General features: G+C 51.7%; 1 protein-coding gene across 1 annotated transcript in view; it reads left to right on the top strand.

Moving 5' to 3' along the window:
* Window positions 1-21,454, top strand: part of LOC143933032 (putative oxidoreductase YteT) — a 259,999-nt gene that overhangs the window by 35,087 nt on the left and 203,458 nt on the right. Inside the window, exon 3 of the mRNA XM_077455949.1 lies at window positions 3,858-3,908. Coding sequence (XP_077312075.1) covers window positions 3,858-3,908 — 51 coding nt within the window. The remainder of the gene's footprint in view (window positions 1-3,857; window positions 3,909-21,454) is intronic.

Here is a 21,454-nt window from a genome sequence, read left to right as displayed (position 1 = left end):
TAAAGCGGAGCTCCACCCTAAAGTGGACCTTCCGCTCATTGGAACCCTCCCCCCCCTCCGGTGCCACAATTGGCACCTTTCAGGGGGGAGGGGGGTGCAGATACCTGTACAGTACAGGTATCTGCACCCACTTCCGGGATAGCTCTCTGCGGAAAGGGGCGTAACTTACGCCCCTTTCCGCAAGTGCCCGCCCCTTTCCGCAAGTGCCCCGCTGCCTGCTTGGAAACACACGGATCCCAGAGACAGCGGGGAGCATCCTTATTGCGCAGCGCGATTTGCGCATGCGCACTAGGGAACCGGGAAATGAAGCCGAAAGGCTCCATTTCCTGATTCCCATACCCAAGATGGCGGCGGCAGCACCCGAGAGACGATCGAGAGATCGGCTTCGGGTGCCGACATCGCGGGCGCGCTGGGCGGGTAAGTGTCACTATTTTAAAAGTCAGCAGCTGCAGTATTTGTAGCTGCTGGCTTTTAAAAAAAAAAAAAAACGCGGAGTCCCGGCGGAGTCCCGCTTTAAATGGTTAAACTGAGAACTTCTACACACAGAGATGATTTCATTCATTGAAGTGTAAACATTGGATCATTTTGTTCTTTTCCTGGCAGAGCCCAGAGAGGAGGAAAGACGTTTCTATGAAGACTCAGCAACTCACACTGACTTCTATTACAGAAGTCATTTCCAAGTCCCGCTCTTCTAAATCGGCCTTTTTATCAGCTCAATCGGCCGATGCCGATTAATTAAAAAACGCCAAATATCGGCCGATATATCGGTCGACCTCTAGTTTTGGCGGGAGTCTGCTTTAAATGACTCTTTTAGGGACAGTCTGTGATTGGACAGTGAAGGAGCAGCAGACTGATGAGCTCCTTTCTCACTCCGCTCTCTCCTCCTATCAGCATGCACCTTCTTATCACAACTGATTGGCTCTCTTGAGTCCCCCCGATCGATTCTCAGGGGATTGTGGGAAGAGTTACATTGTATAATCTGATTGTTACATTGATGACATTCACATGACACAGGAAGTCATTTGTGTGTCTGGATTATTATGGGATGTTGTGGGGGGAGGAGCTCTGTGTATAACGATCGATTCTCAGCACATAGGAATTAATCGCTAATCTTTGTTTTCCTGCAGAACGATCCACACGACTTTCCTGTTTTCTTTTTTCCTGCAGAACGATCCACACGACTTTCCTGTTTTCTTCGTCTCCATTGTGAACTTTGATAATAGAAATCCTGACCGTGTGCCAGACATGCGGAGGAAGGGTGGCCTGGAGATGGGGGGGGGGGGGGTGTAATATATGAAACGAGCTGATAGGCTACGAGGAGGAGGGGGCGGGACTACAGAGCAAAGTGAACTTCTCAGGGGCATTATATGTGCAAATTCATCTCTGGATCTGACGATTGTCCTCACTATGGGGGAGATTTACTAGGTCCGGGTCACACCCGTACATTTATCAGTGCACCCCACAGTCCATGTAACACCCCCCCTGTCATGGTTATGCAGTGATCTTCCTGTTTGCTTACCTCCCCTCATGTCTTCAGACTAAGAGGCCAGCCACTTCCACCTGGGGGTTTTTATAACCTCTCCTCTAAGCGTGACTCCACCCCAGGCCCTATCAGGGAGCCCTATATTAACCTGTGCACTGCAGGCCTCTGTGCTGATCAACCATTGTGTATTCTTTGTGTATTAGCTTCCTGGTTCCTGCCGTGTGCTCTTCTACTGTTTTCCGTTACCGACTTTGGCGTGTCTTGACTATCCCTGTTTGCCTGTGATCCTGACCTTTTGGCATGTCCCCGACTATTCTTGTCTGCTTGTGGCCCCGACCTTGGCTTTGTCCCTCATCCCTATCCTCCTGTTGCCTACTGTGGGTGTGAGCTGGGGGACCCTGGGGGTCGCGACCTGGAGCCAGTTGCAGCCAAGTCCATCCTCACCACTGGAGGCGTTGGTGAACACCTGCTGGCTCTTAGACTCCGCGCCCCAGGGAATCTCACGCTCTATCCCCAGTGGGATCTGTCTCCCGTCTGCAGCAGTCAGCCGTAGGGTCCACAACCTTGCGGTGCACTCCTGATCCCTACGGTGTGCATCTGTCACCTCGCCTCAAGGTGACCTGACACCCCCCCCCCCCCCACAGTCCATGTAACACCCCCCCCACAGTCCATGTAACACCCCCCCCCAGTCCATGTAACACCCCCCCCCCCACAGTCCATGTAACACCCCCCCCCCACAGTCCATGTAACACCCCCTCCCACAGTCCATGTAACACCCCCCCACAGTCCATGTAACACCCCCCCCCAGTCCATGTAACACCCCCCCCCCACAGTCCATGTAACACCCCCCCCCACAGTCCATGTAACACCCCCCTCCCACAGTCCATGTAACACCCCCCTCCCACAGTCCATGTAACACCCCCCCCCCCCACAGTCCATGTAACACCCCCCCCCCCAGTCCATGTAACCACCCCCCCCCAGTCCATGTAACACCCCCTCCCACAGTCCATGTAACACCCCCCCCTCCCACAGTCCATGTAACACCCCCCCCCCCACAGTCATGGTAACACCCCCCTCCCACATGTCCATGTAACACCCCCCTCCCACAGTCCATGTAACACCCCCCCCCCCACAGTCCATGTAACCCCCCCCCCCCAGTCCATGTAACACCCCCCCCCCCAGTCCATGTAACACCCCCTCCCACAGTCCATGTACACCCCCCCTCCCACAGTCCATGTAACACCCCCCCCCCCCACAGTCCATGTAACACCCCCTCCCACAGTCCATGTAACACCCCCCCCTCCCACAGTCCATGTAACACCCCCCCCCCCACAGTCCATGTAACACCCCCCCTCCCACAGTCCCATGTAACACCCCCCCCCCCACAGTCCATGTAACACCCCCCCTCCCACAGTCCATGTACAACACCCCCCCTCCCAGTCCATGTAACACCCCCCCCCCACAGTCCATGTAACACCCCCCCCCAGTCCATGTAACACCCCCTTCCACAGTCCATGTAACACCCCCTCCCACAGTCCATGTAACACCCCCCCCCCCCACAGTCCATGTAACACCCCCCCCCCACAGTCCATGTAACACCCCCCCCCCACAGTCCATGTAACACCCCCCCCCCACAGTCCATGTAACACCCCCCCCCCCCCACAGTCCATGTAACACCCCCCCCCACAGTCCATGTAACACCCCCCCCCCCTACAGTCCATGTAACACCCCCCCCCTACAGTCCATGTAACACCCCCCCCCCTACAGTCCATGTAACACCCCCCCCCCCCACAGTCCATGTAACACCCCCCCCCTACAGTCCATGTAACACCCCCCCCCCCCACAGTCCATGTAACACCCCCCCCCCCTCTACAGTCCATGTAACACCCCCCTCTACAGTCTATATAACACCCCACAGTCTGGTGTGAGTCGGGAATATACCCCCCCCCCCCGATAGGTGTGAGTCGGGAATATACCCCCCCCCCCCCCGATAGGTGTGAGTCGGGAATATACCCCCCCCCCGATAGGTGTGAGTCGGGAATATACCCCCCCCCCCCCCCCGATAGGTGTGAGTCGGGCCAAAATCTGGAACACTCAGAATCTGGTGCAGCTGTGCCCAGTAACCAACTTCAACTTCTTCAATGAAGCCTGGAAGCTGACTTTTATTGCTTGTAGCAGCCGGTCACCCCGACAGGAAATGAGAGGAAATCTCCCTCTATAGGATCACAGACTGCAGAGAGAAACTTGACAACAATCTACAAAATATTACATTATATCTACAAAATATCACATTATATCTACAAAATATCACATTCTATCTACAAAATATCACATTATATCTACAAAATATTGAACCCTTTTTTTTCCCCCCCAGGAATCCACAGATGAAAAATCTTCAGAAAAGAAAAAACATTACCCGAAGTTTGTAAGTATGGAACTTGGGTTGGAATTTCCCCTCCCCCATTGTTTTACCTTTTCTGTTCCGGACAGAAAGGAGAGTCGCCGCCTGCTGTGAATTACCGCAATGCACGGCGAGCGGCAGAGTGCGACTTCTACCCACAATTCACTTCTTTCTCCGGAGAGGATCATTTCCATTTGTTTCCCATACAGCCTTGGCTGAGTCTCGGAATCCACATGTGATTCAGATAGGAATCGCATTGAGGTTCTTTGAAGTGAAATTTGAGCCCATTAATTTTGAATGGCTCGAATCGCACCGCAAATCGCCCCGCCCCCGCAGGAAAGGTGCAGGCACTTATTTATTTATTTTCCGCACTGGAATCGGTTTGCATGCATGCGATCCAATTCAGTTACTCTCCTTGTGTCTGTTTGCCCCGAGTCCAATCAATTACTGCGGCAGAATGGCTCCCCTGGGCGAGCCGGCGTAACTGTACATCGGCCCTTTAAGACACTGTAGGAGGCAGCGTGTGCCCGGCGGCCGCGATGACCGTCGGGCACCCGTGATCACTTGTGACAGAGCGAGAACGGGGATCTGTGTGTATAAACGCACAGATCCTGGTTCTCTCAGGGGAGAGGAGACCGATCGTGTGTTCCTACTAAGTAGGAACACCGATCTCTCTCCTCCCATAGTCAGTCCCCCCCCCCCCCCCCCACAGTTAGAACACACCCAGGGAACACAGTTAACGCTTTGATCGCCCCCTAGTGTTCACTCCTTCACTCCCATTGATATTTATACAGTAATCAGTGCATTTTTATAGCTCTGATCGCTGTATAATTGTCAATGGTTTTAAAAGAGTGTCCAATTTGTCCGCCGCAATATCGCAAAAATATTGCAGATCGCTGCAATTAGTAGTAAAAAAAATAAAAGAAAATAATAATAAAAATGCCATAAATCTATCCCCTGTTTAGTAGACGCGATAACTTTTGCGCAAACCAATCAATATACACTTATTGCGATTTTTATTTATTTCGTTTTTTTTAACCAAAAATATGTAGAAGAATGCATATCGGCCTAAACTTTTTTTTTTTTTTAAATTTGGGATATTTTTTATAGCAAAAACTAAAAGATATTGTGTTTATTTTTCAAAATTGTCGCTCTCCTTTTGTTTATGGCATAAAAAAAAATAAAAACCGCCGTAGAGGTGATCAAATACCACCAAAAAAAATCTCTATTTGTGGGGAAAATGTTGTTTGGGTACAGTGTCGCACGACCGCACAATTGTTAGTTAAAGCGACATAGTGCCGTATCGCAAAAAAAAATGGCCTGGTCATCGAGCAGCCAAATCTTCCGGGGCTGAAGGGGTTAGAGACGGCCCTGCTTCATTGGCTTCCCCGGCGAAGCTTCTACTCCTCTGACCTTCATAGGCCGTTCACCAGCAGGACTGAGGAGGAGAACCCCTTGGTGGCTTGTGGTTGCTCTGGTTGGGTAGAGTCCAAAGCCCTGGGTAAGCCCCGTGTAACAAGGATGGTGATTGGTTGCTTGAGTACCCATTTTAGCATTATGAAAGGAAGGGGAGAGAGTCGCCCCCATACCCAGGAGTACAGATTTCTCTTCATTGTTGGCAGCTGACCTGAGTGGACCTTTTGTTGTGTCCTGCCTCAGCAAAGCACAGATTCACCTGAAGTCTTAGAAGTCTGAAGGAACACTGTTTGTACACAGAGGGTAATGAAGGCCCGGTAATGGAAGCCCAGTAATGAAGGGCCGGTAATGGCTGCCCAGTAATGAAGGGCCGGTAATGGCTGCCCAGTAATGAAGGGCCGGTAATGGCTGCCCAGTAATGAAGGGCCGGTAATGGCTGCCCAGTAATGAAGGGCCGGTAATGGCTGCCCAGTAATGAAGGGCCGGTAATGGCTGCCCAGTAATGAAGGGCCGGTAATGGCTGCCCAGTAATGAAGGGCCGGTAATGGCTGCCCGGTAATGAAGGGCCGGTAATGGCTGCCCGGTAATGAAGGGCCGGTAATGGCTGCCCGGTAATGAAGGGCCGGTAATGGCTGCCCGGTAATGAAGGGCCGGTAATGGCTGCCCAGTAATGAAGGGCCGGTAATGGCTGCCCAGTAATGAAGGGCCGGTAATGGCTGCCCAGTAATGAAGGGCCGGTAATGGCTGCCCAGTAATGAAGGGCCGGTAATGGCTGCCCAGTAATGAAGGGCCGGTAATGGCTGCCCAGTAATGAAGGGCCGGTAATGGCTGCCCAGTAATGAAGGGCCGGTAATGGCTGCCCAGTAATGAAGGGCCGGTAATGGCTGCCCAGTAATGAAGGGCCGGTAATGGCTGCCCGGTAATGAAGGGCCGGTAATGGCTGCCCGGTAATGAAGGGCCGGTAATGGCTGCCCGGTAATGAAGGGCCGGTAATGGCTGCCCAGTAATGAAGGGCCGGTAATGGCTGCCCAGTAATGAAGGGCCGGTAATGGCTGCCCAGTAATGAAGGGCCGGTAATGGCTGCCCAGTAATGAAGGGCCGGTAATGGCTGCCCAGTAATGAAGGGCCGGTAATGGCTGCCCAGTAATGAAGGGCCGGTAATGGCTGCCCGGTAACGAAGGGCCGGTAATGGCTGCCCGGTAATGAAGGGCCGGTAATGGCTGCCCGGTAATGAAGGGCCGGTAATGGCTGCCCGGTAATGAAGGGCCGGTAATGGCTGCCCGGTAATGAAGGGCCGGTAATGGCTGCCCGGTAATGAAGGGCCGGTAATGGCTGCCCGGTAATGAAGGGCCGGTAATGGCTGCCCGGTAATGAAGGGCCGGTAATGGATGCCCGGTAATGGATGCCCGGTAATGGATGCCCGGTAATGAAGGCCCGGTAATGGATGCCCGGTAATGAAGGCCCGGTAATGGATGCCCAGTAATGAAGGCCCGGTAATGGATGCCCAGTAATGAAGGCCCGGTAATGGATGCCCAGTAATGAAGGCCCGGTAATGGATGCCCAGTAATGAAGGCCCGGTAATGGATGCCCAGTAATGAAGGCCTAGTAATAGAGGCCAATGGGCCACACTGTTTGTACACGGGGGGGGCACAGTCATGTCTTTATGGAGCTGGCTTTGTACATGGAGGGGGGGGGGAACAGTCATGTCTTTATGGAGCTGGCTTTGTACATGGAGGGGGGGGAAACAGTCATGTCTTTATGGCCAGTAATGAAGGCCCGGTAATGGATGCCCAGTAATGAAGGCCCGGTAATAGATGCCCAGTAATGAAGGCCCGGTAATGGATGCCCAGTAATGAAGGCCCGGTAATGGATGCCCAGTAATGAAGGCCCGGTAATGGATGCCCAGTAATGAAGGCCCGGTAATGGAAGCCAAGTAATGAAGGCCCGGTAATGGATGCCCAGTAACGAAGGCCCGGTAATGGATGGCCAGTAATGAAGGCCTAGTAATAGAGGCCAATGGGCCACACTGTTTGTAAACAGGGGGGGCACAGTCATGTCTTTATGGAGCTGGCTTTGTACATGGAGGGGGGGGCACAGTCATGTCTTTATGGCCAGTAATGAAGGCCCGGTAATGGATGCCCAGTAATTAAGGCCCGGTAATGGATGCCCGGTAATGGATGCCCGGTAATGGATGCCCAGTAATGAAGGCCCAGTAATGAAGGCCCGGTAATGGATGCCCAGTAATGAAGGCCCGGTAATGGATGCCCAGTAATGAAGGCCCGGTAATGGATGCCCAGTAATGAAGGCCCGGTAATGGATGCCCAGTAATGAAGGCCCGGTAATGGATGCCCAGTAATGAAGGCCCGGTAATGGCTGCCCATGGGGACCCAGTAATGGATGCCCAGCAATGAAGGCCTGGTAATGAATGCCCAGTAATGAAGGCCTGGAAATGGATGCCCATGGGGACCAAGTAATGGAGGCCCAGTAATGAAGGCCTGGTAATGGAAGCCCACGGTGACCTAGTAATAAAGGCCAGTAATGGATGCCCAGTAATAGAAGCCCAGTAATGGAGGCCCAGTAATGAAGGTCCGGAAATGGAGTCCCAGTAATAAACATCCGGTAATGAAGGTCCACAAATGAAGGTCTAGTATTGGAGGTCCAGTAATGAGGGTCCGATAATGGAGGTCCAGTAATGAGGGTTCGGTAATGAGGGTTCGGTAATGGAGGTCTGGTAATGGAGGTCCAGTGAGGAAGATCCACTATCGGAGGTCCGGTAATGAGGGTTCGGTAATGGAGGTCCAGTGAGGAAGGTCCACTATCGGAGGTCCAGTGAGGGAGGTCCGGTAATGGAGGTCCAGTGAGGAAGGTCCACTATCGGAGGTCCAGTGATGAAGGTCCGGTAATGGAGGCCCAGTATCGGATATGACAGCACAGTGTGTGGTAACATTTGTATAGAGATGGGAGAAGCTGTGATGTTCTCTGTTCTGGTAGCGCACATCCGGCCTCTCCTGGGCTCCGGTGCTGAAAGCCACGTCTCTCATTGCACATAATCTGGGGGATGAGTGACTGGGAATCGCTATCATTGTTGCACCACAGAAGGAAAATTAGGATTCCTGACAGATTTATTGCAGTCGGCCTGGGACCCGGGGACAGGAGCGGGCAGGGAAGGGCGAGTTCTGTGAATGTGATGACAGAGGAAGTCATCTGAGATTGGTTGGGAAAGGCCAAATCTGATGGAAGAAGATATGATTGTATCTGTGCTAGATACCTACAGCGAGTCCATGGATGATCTATAGGGAGAGGTCCGCTATCGCCGCACAGGCGCCAGTCCAGGACTTACATGATTGTGTCATCGCTGAGCCGGAATCCCAAAGGCTGAGCCTGGATGATGCCTGAACAGAGATGGCTCCGTACTTCTCAGGGGGAAACAGGAACACAACCAACTGGTCCTTGTATGGTAGGCGTGGTTTCCTGTAGGCTACTGAGCATGCACACAGAGTGCTTGAATCTCCCCAATGCGGACACAACTTGACCAAGGACCTAATCCTTACCCACGTGATCCAAAACGACAAAAAAAAAATGTAGGACTTTTAAAAACATAAACCGGGTCTCTTTATATATAACTGATGGTCAGAAAGTTTAACACGCCAACAATTTGAAGTCCCACCACCGTGCCAACAGGAAAGATCCGACAATTGTTAGAGATGCCACTTTGACTAGATCAAATAGAATTCTGTATTTACCGTCTGCCTGAAATATAAAAGTAAATAGTGCCGCCCGCCATACAGCAAAATGACGTCGGCAAAGTGGTTGTGTTATCCTGACCGGACGTCTTATGACATTGTCAGAATAACAACGGCGAGTGTTGTCAGTCTGACACACCACAACTCCGATCTAGGCAAGGAGTCTGACGGAGACTCTTTACCACGTGATCAGCTGTGTCCAATCACAGCTGATCACAGTGTTAACAGGAAGAAGAGCCGTTGATCGGCTTTTCCTCACTCGCGTCTGTCAGACATGAGTAGAGGAGATCCGATCGGCTGTTCTTCCAAGGGGGGGGGGGGGGCTGTGCCAATTGGTTATCACCGCAGCCCCCCCAGGATGCCCACACTGGACCTCTATGGACTCCACCAGGACCATCAGGGATTCCCACCACTAGTCACCACCAGGTATGCCACCCATGGCCACCAGGGATGCCAATCAGTGCCCACAATGGATGCCAATCAATGTCTGCCAATCAGTGATGCCCATCAGTATCATTAGTGTATGTCAGTGCCACCTATCAGTGCCCATCCGTGCCGCCTATTAGGGATGAGCTGAACATCCCCCGGTTCGGTTTGTGGCAGAACAATGCAAACAGACCAAAAATTTGTGCGAAAACGCGAACCCCGTTAAAGTCTATGGTTCTCGAACATGAAAAATCAAGTGCAAATTTTAAAGGCTAATATGCAAGTTACTGTCCTAAAAAGTGTTTGGGGACCCGGGTCCTGCCCCAGGGGAGTGTTTGAGGACCCGGGTCCTGCCCCAGGGGACATGTATCAATGCAAAAAAAAGTTTTAAAAACTGAAGTTTTTTTCAGGAGCAGTGATTTTAATAATGCTTAAAGGGAAAAAAAGTCATTTAAAACTGCTTGCGGCTGTAATGTAATGTTGCCCACCCCCCCCATTACTAGGTCCTTTGGGTCTTGTATGGATATTAAGGGGAGTCCCGCACCCAAATTAAAAAAAAAAGGCGTGGGGCCCCAAGGCCCTATATACAGGCGGTCCAAACAAGACAGGGACTGTAGGTTCGTTCTTAAAGAGGAAGTAAACTCTCCCACTCTGAAGCTTCTTTTCATTTAGTACATTATAATAAGTAAATATCAAACTATAGCCGCTGTAATCAGCCCAAATCGCACATTACTTACTGTTTAAAGAAACTTTAAAAAACGTGTTTCCAGGGGTTAGGCAGCGCCATCTTAAGTATTGTTTTCTGAGTCCACAGTCGAGTGTATTTCCGCCCTTACAGTGAGCACTTCCTGTACAGTTAACCAAGCCTCCTTCTCAATCCAATGTTGGTGTACCGCTAGCAGATTGGCCGCAAGTACTTGGGACACCTATTTCTATACCTACATTCCTCTCAATGCAGGTTTCTGAGAGGACTGGAGGTATAGTGGGGTTGGAGATCCCAGCTGATGAGGGGCAAGGAGAGGTCCCCCTTGTTCTTTGATGTGGGTCTTTTAAGTACTGTTGCCAACGGACTGCATGGGAGGTCGTCATATGTCTGGTCAAGCATGTGGTGCCCAAGCGGCTGCTGTTTTGGCCACGCGAGATACGCTTCAGACATATGTTGCAAACAGCAACGGTACAATCTGCTGCACACGTGTCCAAAAAAAGGCCCACACTAAAGAACTTTTCAAAATATGTGGGGAGTCAGCAGCGCCCTGCACCTCTGCGGTGTGATGCAGTCGGTGTGCTGCCCTTAAGCTGCCCCCTAGAGGGCATCCTACCTTGTTGGAGATGTGCCTCCTCCTCCTCCTTTCTTCTATCAGGCACCCAAGTAGAGTCAATGACCTCATCATCCCCTCCCTCCTCGTCACTGGAGCAAACTTGGCAGTATGCTGCAGCTGGGGGAACATGGCTGCCAGTTTCTTGACCTTCTTGGGCACCCCCTCTCTCTGGGCTCACGTTATTCCCTTGCGGCGACTCAGTTCGCGTTGTGCGCTATACAAATATTTCATTCATTCATACTCCCTTCCTCAACCTGGGTACCATCATCAGAACCTTCAAATCGCTGCGCATCCTCCTGCAGCATGTACCCAACACTGTGGTCGAATAGTTCGGGGGACTCCTCCGTGCATGATGGTTGGGGCAAGGTAAGCAGTGATGGTTGACATGGAGCCAATGGAATAGGCCGCTTTGGCAGCTGCATTGGCAGACAAACAGCTCTGAGCCTGGGTGACAGAGGATGAGGAGGATGAGGACGGCTTTGTTACCCATTCCACCAACTCTTCTGCAGGTTGTGGCTCAATAACACGGCCGACTGCAGAAAAAAAGGACACGTGTGCCCCACGGCCACCATCCAAAATCTTTGATGGTATACCAACAGGTCAATCTACTCACCTGCCCATGTAATAACTTATACGTAGGTAAAATGAAACGTGAGCTTCGCATCAGGATTAGCGAGCACATCAGTGGCATAAGGAGGAAGGATGATGATCGCCCCATCTCAGTGCATTTGGCACAATTTCATAATAGTGATCCTAAGGGGTTAACAATAAAAGGTATCTATGTACTTAATTTACCCCCAGAAGAGGCATTAAGAGCATCATGTGCTTGGTGCTGAGGATTTTGGTGGACCTGTTACTGGGCACCCTTCTGCTTTCCAAGAGCCTGTGCTGGCATGCGCCCAAACTTAAAAGGGCACGGGCACACAGCCATAACACTAGGGAAGCCTGGCATTTGGTTTGCCATGTTTCTGTAGGAGCCGTGCATCGGCGTACAGCTGCGCAGGCCTAACACTATGGAAGCCCCAGACTTCTGTAAGAGCCCTGCATTGGCGTGCCCCGGGCATCTGTTAGCTCATGCAGTGCCCATTATCAATCCCACCGCCCTGCCTCAGGCGGTGCATGTGGAATGCAGGGCCCGTCAGGGGAGATCTCTTCCCATTGGCCCATTGCTTGCCATGGGCAGTCTGTCCTTTTTTGGGTGGCTGGGCCTATATTAAAGTAGGGGCCTGGAGCTGCAGCTCCAATAGCCCCCATGTTAATCCAGCCCTGAGAAGAGGTGATTTTGATATCATCCTGTTACAAAAGGAAAAGATGTGAAAGTATTATCTAAACTCGATGCCACCGTTTGGCTTGAATACGGAGTGCAGCCTTTTTTGAAAAAATGAAAATCACAAAGAAATACTCACTGCTTTTCTCTATTTCTTTGTTTTATTTTTCTGATGTCTTTTTATTCTCTCTTTTCCTGACTAGTGTTTCTATATGTTTCTGCCCAAGTCTAGTCGCTCTCTTTCATATAATCAACAAATTATTTATTTCCCCCTTTTTCGGTTTAATCGGTTCAGAAATGCCTGTGCACTCAATTGGGTTCCTTGCTGAATGTTATGTATGTATGGGAGGAAGGATGGTGGACATCTTGTGGCCAAACTTTGATATTGCACCTTGTGCTGGTATTATTATCACTATTTAAAGTGGTTGTATACCCACATTTTTTAACTTTTACCTACAGGAAAGCCTATAATAAGGCCTATAATAAGGCTTACCTGTAGGTAAAAAAAATATCTCCTAAACCTGTACGGTTTAGGAGATATTCCCCTCGGTATGCGCCGCTGACTGCAGCGGCGCATGCGCACAAGGGGTTTCTCGCCGTCAAAATCCGGCAGCAGCCGAGCGGCCGGACTGAAATCTCCCGCGCGCATGCGCGGGAGTGACGATATCGCGGCTCCGGCCACTCACAGCGCCGGAGCCGCGATACCCGGAAGAAACGCAGAGGGAGCATGTCAGCTCCCTCGGCGTGGATCGGGCCAGATGTCGGGGCCTCGTTCTAAGGTAAGTATTTCATAATGAGCTAGTATGTGGTGCATACTAGCTCATTATGCCTTTTGCTTTGCAGGTTTAAAAAAAAAATATAAAAATGTGCGGGTTTACTACCGCTTTAAACAGCCGGTATCCTATCACATAATGTCCCCCATCGGATAGTGTCCGCTGTGTACTGAGCATGCGCAGCACACAGGACACCCACATTCCGAGCCTGCGCCGTGAGTCCAGGTTCTAGCCCCACCATCCAAGTGGACATAGAGTTAGAGCAAAAAGAGCCGAGCGAAGCGAGGCCGTGCCCGAAGCGTGGCGAGCGAAGCGAGCCAGCGAGGGGCCCTCTAATATGTGCAGCCCTATGTCCACCTCGACTCATGGTGCAGGCGCCGTTCATCTTCGGAGACTTTCCGAATCCCCTTCTGCTCCATGCTTGTCAGGGGTTCAGGCCATCCACGCGCCTCAGCCGTGTCCCTGCGCGCATGCGCGGCGGAACGGTGGTCCGGCACATGCGCATTCGCGGTCCGGCGCCTGTGCGCATTGGTGCACGTTTAGCGTCCCCCCTGGTGGCCTATAAAAGCTGCTCTGGTGCACACACCAATTTCTGGTTTGTCCTCAGCTCCTGTTACCTGAGAACCTGTTTGTGCATCTGTCTACCTGTTGTGACTCAGATTGTTCTTTGACGCTGCTGCTTCTCTCCTGGATTTGACCCTCGGCTTTGTTATACGGACTCCGCTTCTCTCCAGTGTTTGACCCTCTGCCTGTGACCCGGACTTGCCTCTTGTCTCCTGCCCTGACCCACGGCCTGTGACTTGCTTGTGTCTCCCTATGACACCTTACCTGAGCCTGTGCCTGTATTTGGGAACTATCAGTGTTTGACCCCCAGCTGGGTGTTCCGCCCTCTGCAGCTACCAACCAGGTTGCTACACAAGGTGTCCATCTCTACCAGACCTTCACGCAAGGCTTCCCCTGCCACCTGGGTTGCCTGTGCCTCTTTATGCCATTTGCTCCCTGTATCACCTCCAGGGGGCGAACTACGCTTAGTCGCAAGGGTGAACCGCTCTCGGCATCTCGGCCTCGGTAAGTACTTTTTCTGATAGTGCTGCACCTGCGCAGTACGGGGTGGACACTTCTAGATGGCCGGACGCTATATGTCAGAACACCGGTCCCAGCAAGCTAGCGTCCTATTGGCTAGCGAAACGCGTCAGTGAGCGTGACGTCAGTGCGTTGCCTGGGGGAGTGTCGGCTGACTGCACGAGCGAGGACTGAGTGGCGGAAGCCAGCGGAGTGTACACAGCAGGACTTTTAATACTCAAGCCGTTCGGAGTGCTTATCTAAGCATGCAATTTGCACAATGGATCTCTATACCGGATTATTTATCCCAGAGTTCCTGTGAAATGTGCTTTATTACCGATTTTGAGATTATTGGACTGCCTGTTTGTTCATGACCTCACTGGATTGCCACAAAACTCCTACTAGTTGCCACACGTTCCCCGATTCTTATTGACTTGTAGTATTCACTAAACTAGGTGCATAGGAGAGTGTGTGTTTGTGAGCATGGCGTGTATGTGCCCTGCGCCCCCCTATTTTACACCACAACGTTGTCCTTTTTAATATATCTGTGGGATACACTGGCAGTATACTTTGTCTTGGAATTTTCTGATTAGTGTGTGTTTTTCTATTAAATAAAATTATATATATATATAATTACACTGGAGCTAACTGAATCACCTGCCTGCCTGAAGTATATTAGAAAGCGTACACCTGCAGTCAGATCTAGCTAAACTGGATACAGTGGATATATATATATATAATATGAAACTGGTGAGGTAAGAGTAAGCCCAACAAAAACCAGCAGATCTTTCGGGGGTCAGTGCTGCATATTAAAAATATACATAAACTATATTTTATATTATATATATATATATATATATATATATATATATATATATATATATATATATATATAATATATAACTGACTGCATATGTATGTGCTGAGTTCCTCTGATTGGTGAACGAAACACCAATCATGTTTCTGTTGATTTGGATCCAAAATTCGTTAACGAAATTTCGTATGAAATTCGTAAGCATAGAAATCGCCTTAGGGTTCCCACCATCCCTGTGCTGAGTTCCCGGGTCTGTACACCCGCTGTGCCCATTATGAGGGGTTCCCACCATCCCTGTGCCGAGTTCCCGGGTCTGTACACCCGCTGTGCCCATTATGAGGGGTTCTCACCATCCCTGTGCTGAGTTCCCAGGTCTGTACACCCGCTGTGCCCATTATGAGGGGTTCCCACCATCCCTGTGCCGAGTTCCCGGGTCTTTACACCCGCTGTGCCCATTATGGGGGGTTCCCACCATCCCTGTGCCGAGTTCCCGGGTCTGTACACCCGCTGTGCCCATTATGAGGGGTTCCCACCATCCCTGTGCCGAGTTCCCGGGTCTGTACACCCGCTGTGCCCATTATGAGGGGTTCCCACCATCCCTGTGCTGAGTTCCCGGGACTGTATGCCCACTGTGCCCATTATGAGGGGTTCCCACCATCCCTGTGCTGAGTTCCCGGGTCTGTACACCCGCTGTGCCCATTATGAGGGGTTCCCACCATCCCTGTGCTGAGTTCCCGGATCTGTACACCCGCTGTGCCCATTATGAGGGGTTCCCACCATCCCTGTGCTGAGTTCCCGGGTCTGTACACCCGCTGTGCCCATTATGAGGAGTTCTCACCATCCCTGTGCTGAATTCCCGGGTCTGTACACCCGCTGTGCCCATTATGAGGAGTTCTCACCATCCCTGTGCTGAGTTCCCGGGTCTGTACACCCGCTGTGCCCATTATGAGGGGTTCCACCATCCCTGTGCTGAGTTCCCGAGTCTGTACACCCGCTGTGCCCATTATGAGGAGTTCTCACCATCCCTGTGCTGAGTTCCCGGGTCTGTACACCCGCTGTGCCCATTATGAGGGGTTCCCACCATCCCTGTGCTGAGTTCCCGGGTCTGTACACCCGCTGTGCCCATTATGAGGGGTTCTCACCATCCCTGTGCTGAGTTCCTGGGTCTGTACACCCGCTGTGCCCATTATGAGGGGTTCCCAGCATCCCTGTGCTGAGTTCCTGGGTCTGTACACCCGCTGTGCCCATTATGAGGGGTTCTCACCACCCCTGTGCTGAGTTCCTGGGTCTGTGCACCCGCTGTGCCCATTATGAGGAGTTCTCACCATCCCTGTGCTGAATTCCTGGGGTTTTAACTTTTAGGTTCGTTACCTTGTCGTAACGATTACAAATTTTCGTTAAGAATTTGGATCCGAAATTCGTAAAACTAAATTTTGTACGGAATTCGTATGCATAAAAATGTGTATTTCGGATTCGTACGAATTTTCGTTTTGTGCGAAACGAATTGCACATGTCTAGTGCTCACAGAACTCTCACCTCATAGACAAATTCCCCTTCCAGGATCCACAGTGTGCCGTTCTCTTCTTGTGAACACTCCGGGGGGAGAACGCGGCTTTTATAATCCTGCGGGAGTTCTGGGGCCGAAATCCCCTCCTCCTACGGAGTATAGGGCCGTCTAATGAGTTAGTCGTTTACATCTTCATTAAATGTTACCCAAATGTGTTGGACCACAGATTCTAATGGTCATATGTGTAATAAAGCATATCGGGACACAGACCAGGGCGGCGGGGAGGGGCGGGGCCACCGGGGATCGCTCTATACCAGACACGCCCATCCCACCATCTACACACATCACCTTATATTACCGTCAGCAAAACAACCAAAAAGGTGGAAATCAGTAGAGGAGAGATGATTGGCTTGTCATTATAAGCGATAACCGCCTAACCTATAAATGCCGGTGATTTAGATGGCTGGTTGGGCTGTACTTCTGGATGTTCTCTATGTTCTATGGTTTCTACATCCATGGCTGTAGTTTGCAGATCATTTCAGAAACTTCCTGTCTACCAGCCATGGATGGAGAAACATCAACTTATCAACATCAATGGGGTTTCATATCTAACGTTCATTACCAATATAGAGAAGTTGAAATTATTTTAAATACTGGTACATTTTACGTATGGATAGACACTTGGGGGGTGTTCTACCCAACCGACCCCAAGTTTATAGATAGACGACCCCCTAATTTTGGTGACCAGGTGGTGAGGAAAATTCTGGACCCACCTGGCCAACAAACATTAAAAATTGATTTAAAGGGATTTTTTTCATGTAGGCAGGGCTGGACTGGGACAGAAATTTGGCCCTGGACTTCATCCAGACCAGCCCCCTTACATCAGAGTGTCCCATCACCATCCCCTTACATCAGAGTGTCCCATCAGCACCCCCTTACATCAGAGTGTCCCATCACCAGCCCCTTACATCAGAGTGTCCCATCACCAGCCCCCTTACATCAGAGTGTCCCATCACCAGTCCCCTTACATCAGAGTGTCCCATCACCAGTCCCCTTACATCAGAGTGTCCCATCAGCACCCCCTTACATCAGAGTGTCCCATCACCACCCCCTTACATCAGAGTGTCCCATCACCAGCCCCCTTACATCAGAGTGTCCCATCACCAGTCCCCTTACATCAGAGTGTCCCATCACCAGTCCCCTTACATCAGAGTGTCCCATCACCAGTCCCCTTACATCAGAGTGTCCCATCAGCACCCCCTTACATCAGAGTGTCCCATCAGCACCCCCTTACATCAGAGTGTCCCATCACCAGCCCCCTTACATCAGAGTGTCCCATCACCAGCCCCCTTACATCAGAGTGTCCCATCACCAGTCCCCTTACATCAGAGTGTCCCATCACCAGCCCCCTTACATCAGAGTGTCCCATCAGCACCACCTTACATCAGTGTCCCATCAGCACCCCCTTACATCAGAGTGTCCCATCACCACCCCCTTACATCAGAGTGTCCCATCAGCACCACCTTACATCAGTGTCCCATCAGCACCTCCTTACATCAGAGTGTCCCATCACCAGCCTCCTTACATCAGAGTATCCCATCACCAGCCCCCTTACATCAGAGTATCCCATCACCAGCCCCCTTACATCAGAGTGTCCCATCACCAGCCCCCTTACATCAGAGTGTCCCATCAGCACCACCTTACATCAGAGTGTCCCATCAGCACCACCTTACATCAGAGTGTCCCATCAGCACCACCTTACATCAGAGTGTCCCATCAGCACCACCTTACATCAGAGTGTCCCATCACCATCCCCTTACATCAGAGTGTCCCATCACCAGCCCCCTTACATCAGAGTGTCCCATCACCAGCCCCCTTACATCAGAGTGTCCCATCACCAGCCCCCTTACATCAGAGTGTCCCATCAGCACCACCTTACATCAGAGTGTCCCATCACCAGCCCCCTTACATCAGAGTGTCCCATCACCAGCCCCCTTACATCAGAGTGTCCCATCACCATCCCCCTTACATCAGAGTGTCCCATCAGCACCACCTTACATCAGAGTGTCCCATCAGCACCACCTTACATCAGAGTGTCCCATCAGCACCACCTTACATCAGAGTGTCCCATCAGCACCACCTTACATCAGAGTGTCCCATCACCAGCCCCCTTACATCAGAGTGTCCCATCACCAGCCCCCTTACATCAGAGTGTCCCATCACCAGCCCCCTTACATCAGAGTGTCCCATCACCAGCCCCCTTACATCAGAGTGTCCCATCACCAGCCCCCTTACATCAGTGTCCCATCACCAGCCCCCTTACATCAGAGTGTCCCATCACCAGCCCCCTTACATCAGAGTGTCCCATCACCAGCCCCCTTACATCAGAGTGTCCCATCACCAGCCCCCTTACATCAGAGTGTCCCATCACCAGCCCCCTTACATCAGAGTGTCCCATCACCACCCCCTTACATCAGAGTGTCCCATCACCAGCCCCCTTACATCAGAGTGTCCCATCACCAGCCCCCTTACATCAGAGTGTCCCATCACCAGTCCCCTTACATCAGAGTGTCCCATCACCAGTCCCCTTACATCAGAGTGTCCCATCACCAGTCCCCTTACATCAGAGTGTCCCATCACCAGTCCCCTTACATCAGAGTGTCCCATCACCAGCCCCCTTACATCAGAGTGTCCCATCACCACCCCCTTACATCAGAGTGTCCCATCACCAGCCCCCTTACATCAGAGTGTCCCATCACCACCCCCTTACATCAGAGTGTCCCATCAGCACCACCTTACATCAGTGTCCCATCAGCACCACCTTACATCAGTGTGTCCCATCAGCACCACCTTACATCAGTGTCCCATCAGCACCACCTTACATCAGAGTGTCCCATCAGCACCACCTTACATCAGTGTCCCATCAGCACCACCTTACATCAGAGTGTCCCATCAGCACCACCTTACATCAGAGTGTCCCATCAGCACCACCTTACATCAGAGTGTCCCATCAGCACCACCTTACATCAGAGTGTCCCATCAGCACCACCTTACATCAGAGTGTCCCATCACCATCCCCTTACATCAGAGTGTCCCATCACCAGCCCCCTTACATCAGAGTGTCCCATCACCAGCCCCCTTACATCAGAGTGTCCCATCACCACCCCCTTACATCAGAGTGTCCCATCACCAGCCCCCTTACATCAGAGTGTCCCATCACCAGCCCCCTTACATCAGAGTGTCCCATCACCAGTCCCCTTACATCAGAGTGTCCCATCACCAGTCCCCTTACATCAGAGTGTCCCATCACCAGTCCCCTTACATCAGAGTGTCCCATCACCAGTCCCCTTACATCAGAGTGTCCCATCACCAGTCCCCTTACATCAGAGTGTCCCATCACCAGTCCCCTTACATCAGAGTGTCCCATCACCAGCCCCCTTACATCAGAGTGTCCCATCACCAGCCCCCTTACATCAGAGTGTCCCATCACCAGCCCCCTTACATCAGAGTGTCCCATCACCAGCCCCCTTACATCAGAGTGTCCCATCACCAGCCCCCTTACATCAGAGTGTCCCATCACCAGCCCCCTTACATCAGAGTGTCCCATCAGCACCACCTTACATCAGTGTCCCATCAGCACCACCTTACATCAGAGTGTCCCATCAGCACCACCTTACATCAGTGTCCCATCAGCACCCCCTTACATCAGAGTGTCCCATCACCAGCCCCCTTACATCAGAGTGTCCCATCACCAGCCTCCTTACATCAGAGTATCCCTTCACCAGCCCCCTTACATCAGAGTATCCCATCACCAGCCCCCTTACATCAGAGTGTCCCATCACCAGCCCCCTTACATCAGAGTGTCCCATCACCATCCCCCTTACATCAGAGTGTCCCATCACCATCCCCCTTACATCAGAGTGTCCCATCACCAGCCCCCTTACATCAGAGTGTCCCATCAGCACCACCTTACATCAGAGTGTCCCATCAGCACCACCTTACATCAGAGTGTCCCATCAGCACCACCTTACATCAGAGTGTCCCATCAGCACCACCTTACATCAGAGTGTCCCATCAGCACCACCTTACATCAGAGTGTCCCATCAGCACCACCTTACATCAGAGTGTCCCATCAGCACCACCTTACATCAGAGTGTCCCATCAGCACCACCTTACATCAGAGTGTCCCATCAGCACCACCTTACATCAGAGTGTCCCATCAGCACCACCTTACATCAGAGTGTCCCATCAGCACCACCTTACATCAGAGTGTCCCATCACCAGCCCCCTTACATCAGACTGTCCCATCACCAGCCCCCTTACATCAGAGTGTCCCATCACCAGCCCCCTTACATCAGACTGTCCCATCACCAGCCCCCTTACATCAGAGTGTCCCATCAGCACCACCTTACATCAGAGTGTCCCATCAGCACCACCTTACATCAGAGTGTCCCATCAGCACCACCTTACATCAGAGTGTCCCATCAGCACCACCTTACATCAGAGTGTCCCATCAGCACCACCTTACATCAGAGTGTCCCATCAGCACCACCTTACATCAGAGTGTCCCATCAGCACCACCTTACATCAGAGTGTCCCATCACCAGCCCCCTTACATCAGACTGTCCCATCACCAGCCCCCTTACATCAGAGTGTCCCATCACCAGCCCCCTTACATCAGAGTGTCCCATCACCAGCCCCCTTACATCAGAGTGTCCCATCACCAGCCCCCTTACATCAGAGTGTCCCATCACCAGCCCCCTTACATCAGAGTGTCCCATCACCAGCCCCCTTACATCAGAGTGTCCCATCAGCACCACCTTACATCAGAGTGTCCCATCACCAGCCCCCTTACATCAGAGTGTCCCATCACCAGCCCCCTTACATCAGAGTGTCCCATCACCAGCCCCCTTACATCAGAGTGTCCCATCACCAGCCCCCTTACATCAGAGTGTCCCATCACCAGCCCCCTTACATCAGAGTGTCCCATCACCAGCCCCCTTACATCAGAGTGTCCCATCACCAGCCCCCTTACATCAGTGTGTCCCATTACCAGCCCCCTTACATCAGTGTGTCCCATTACCAGCCCCCTTACATCAGAGTGTCCCATTACCAGCCCCCTTACATCAGAGTGTCCCATCAGCAGCCCCCTTACATCAGAGTGTCCCATCAGCAGCCCCCTTACATCAGAGTGTCCCATCAGCAGCCCCCTTACATCAGAGTGTCCCATCAGCAGCCCCCTT

The sequence above is a fragment of the Lithobates pipiens genome, unplaced genomic scaffold (genome assembly GCF_037356315.1).
Source record: "Lithobates pipiens isolate NorthernLeopardFrog02 unplaced genomic scaffold, aLitPip1_a1.2 Scaffold_27, whole genome shotgun sequence".
In the NCBI taxonomy this organism is placed as follows: Eukaryota; Metazoa; Chordata; class Amphibia; order Anura; family Ranidae; genus Lithobates; species Lithobates pipiens.
This window is presented reverse-complemented; position numbering and strand designations above follow the sequence as displayed.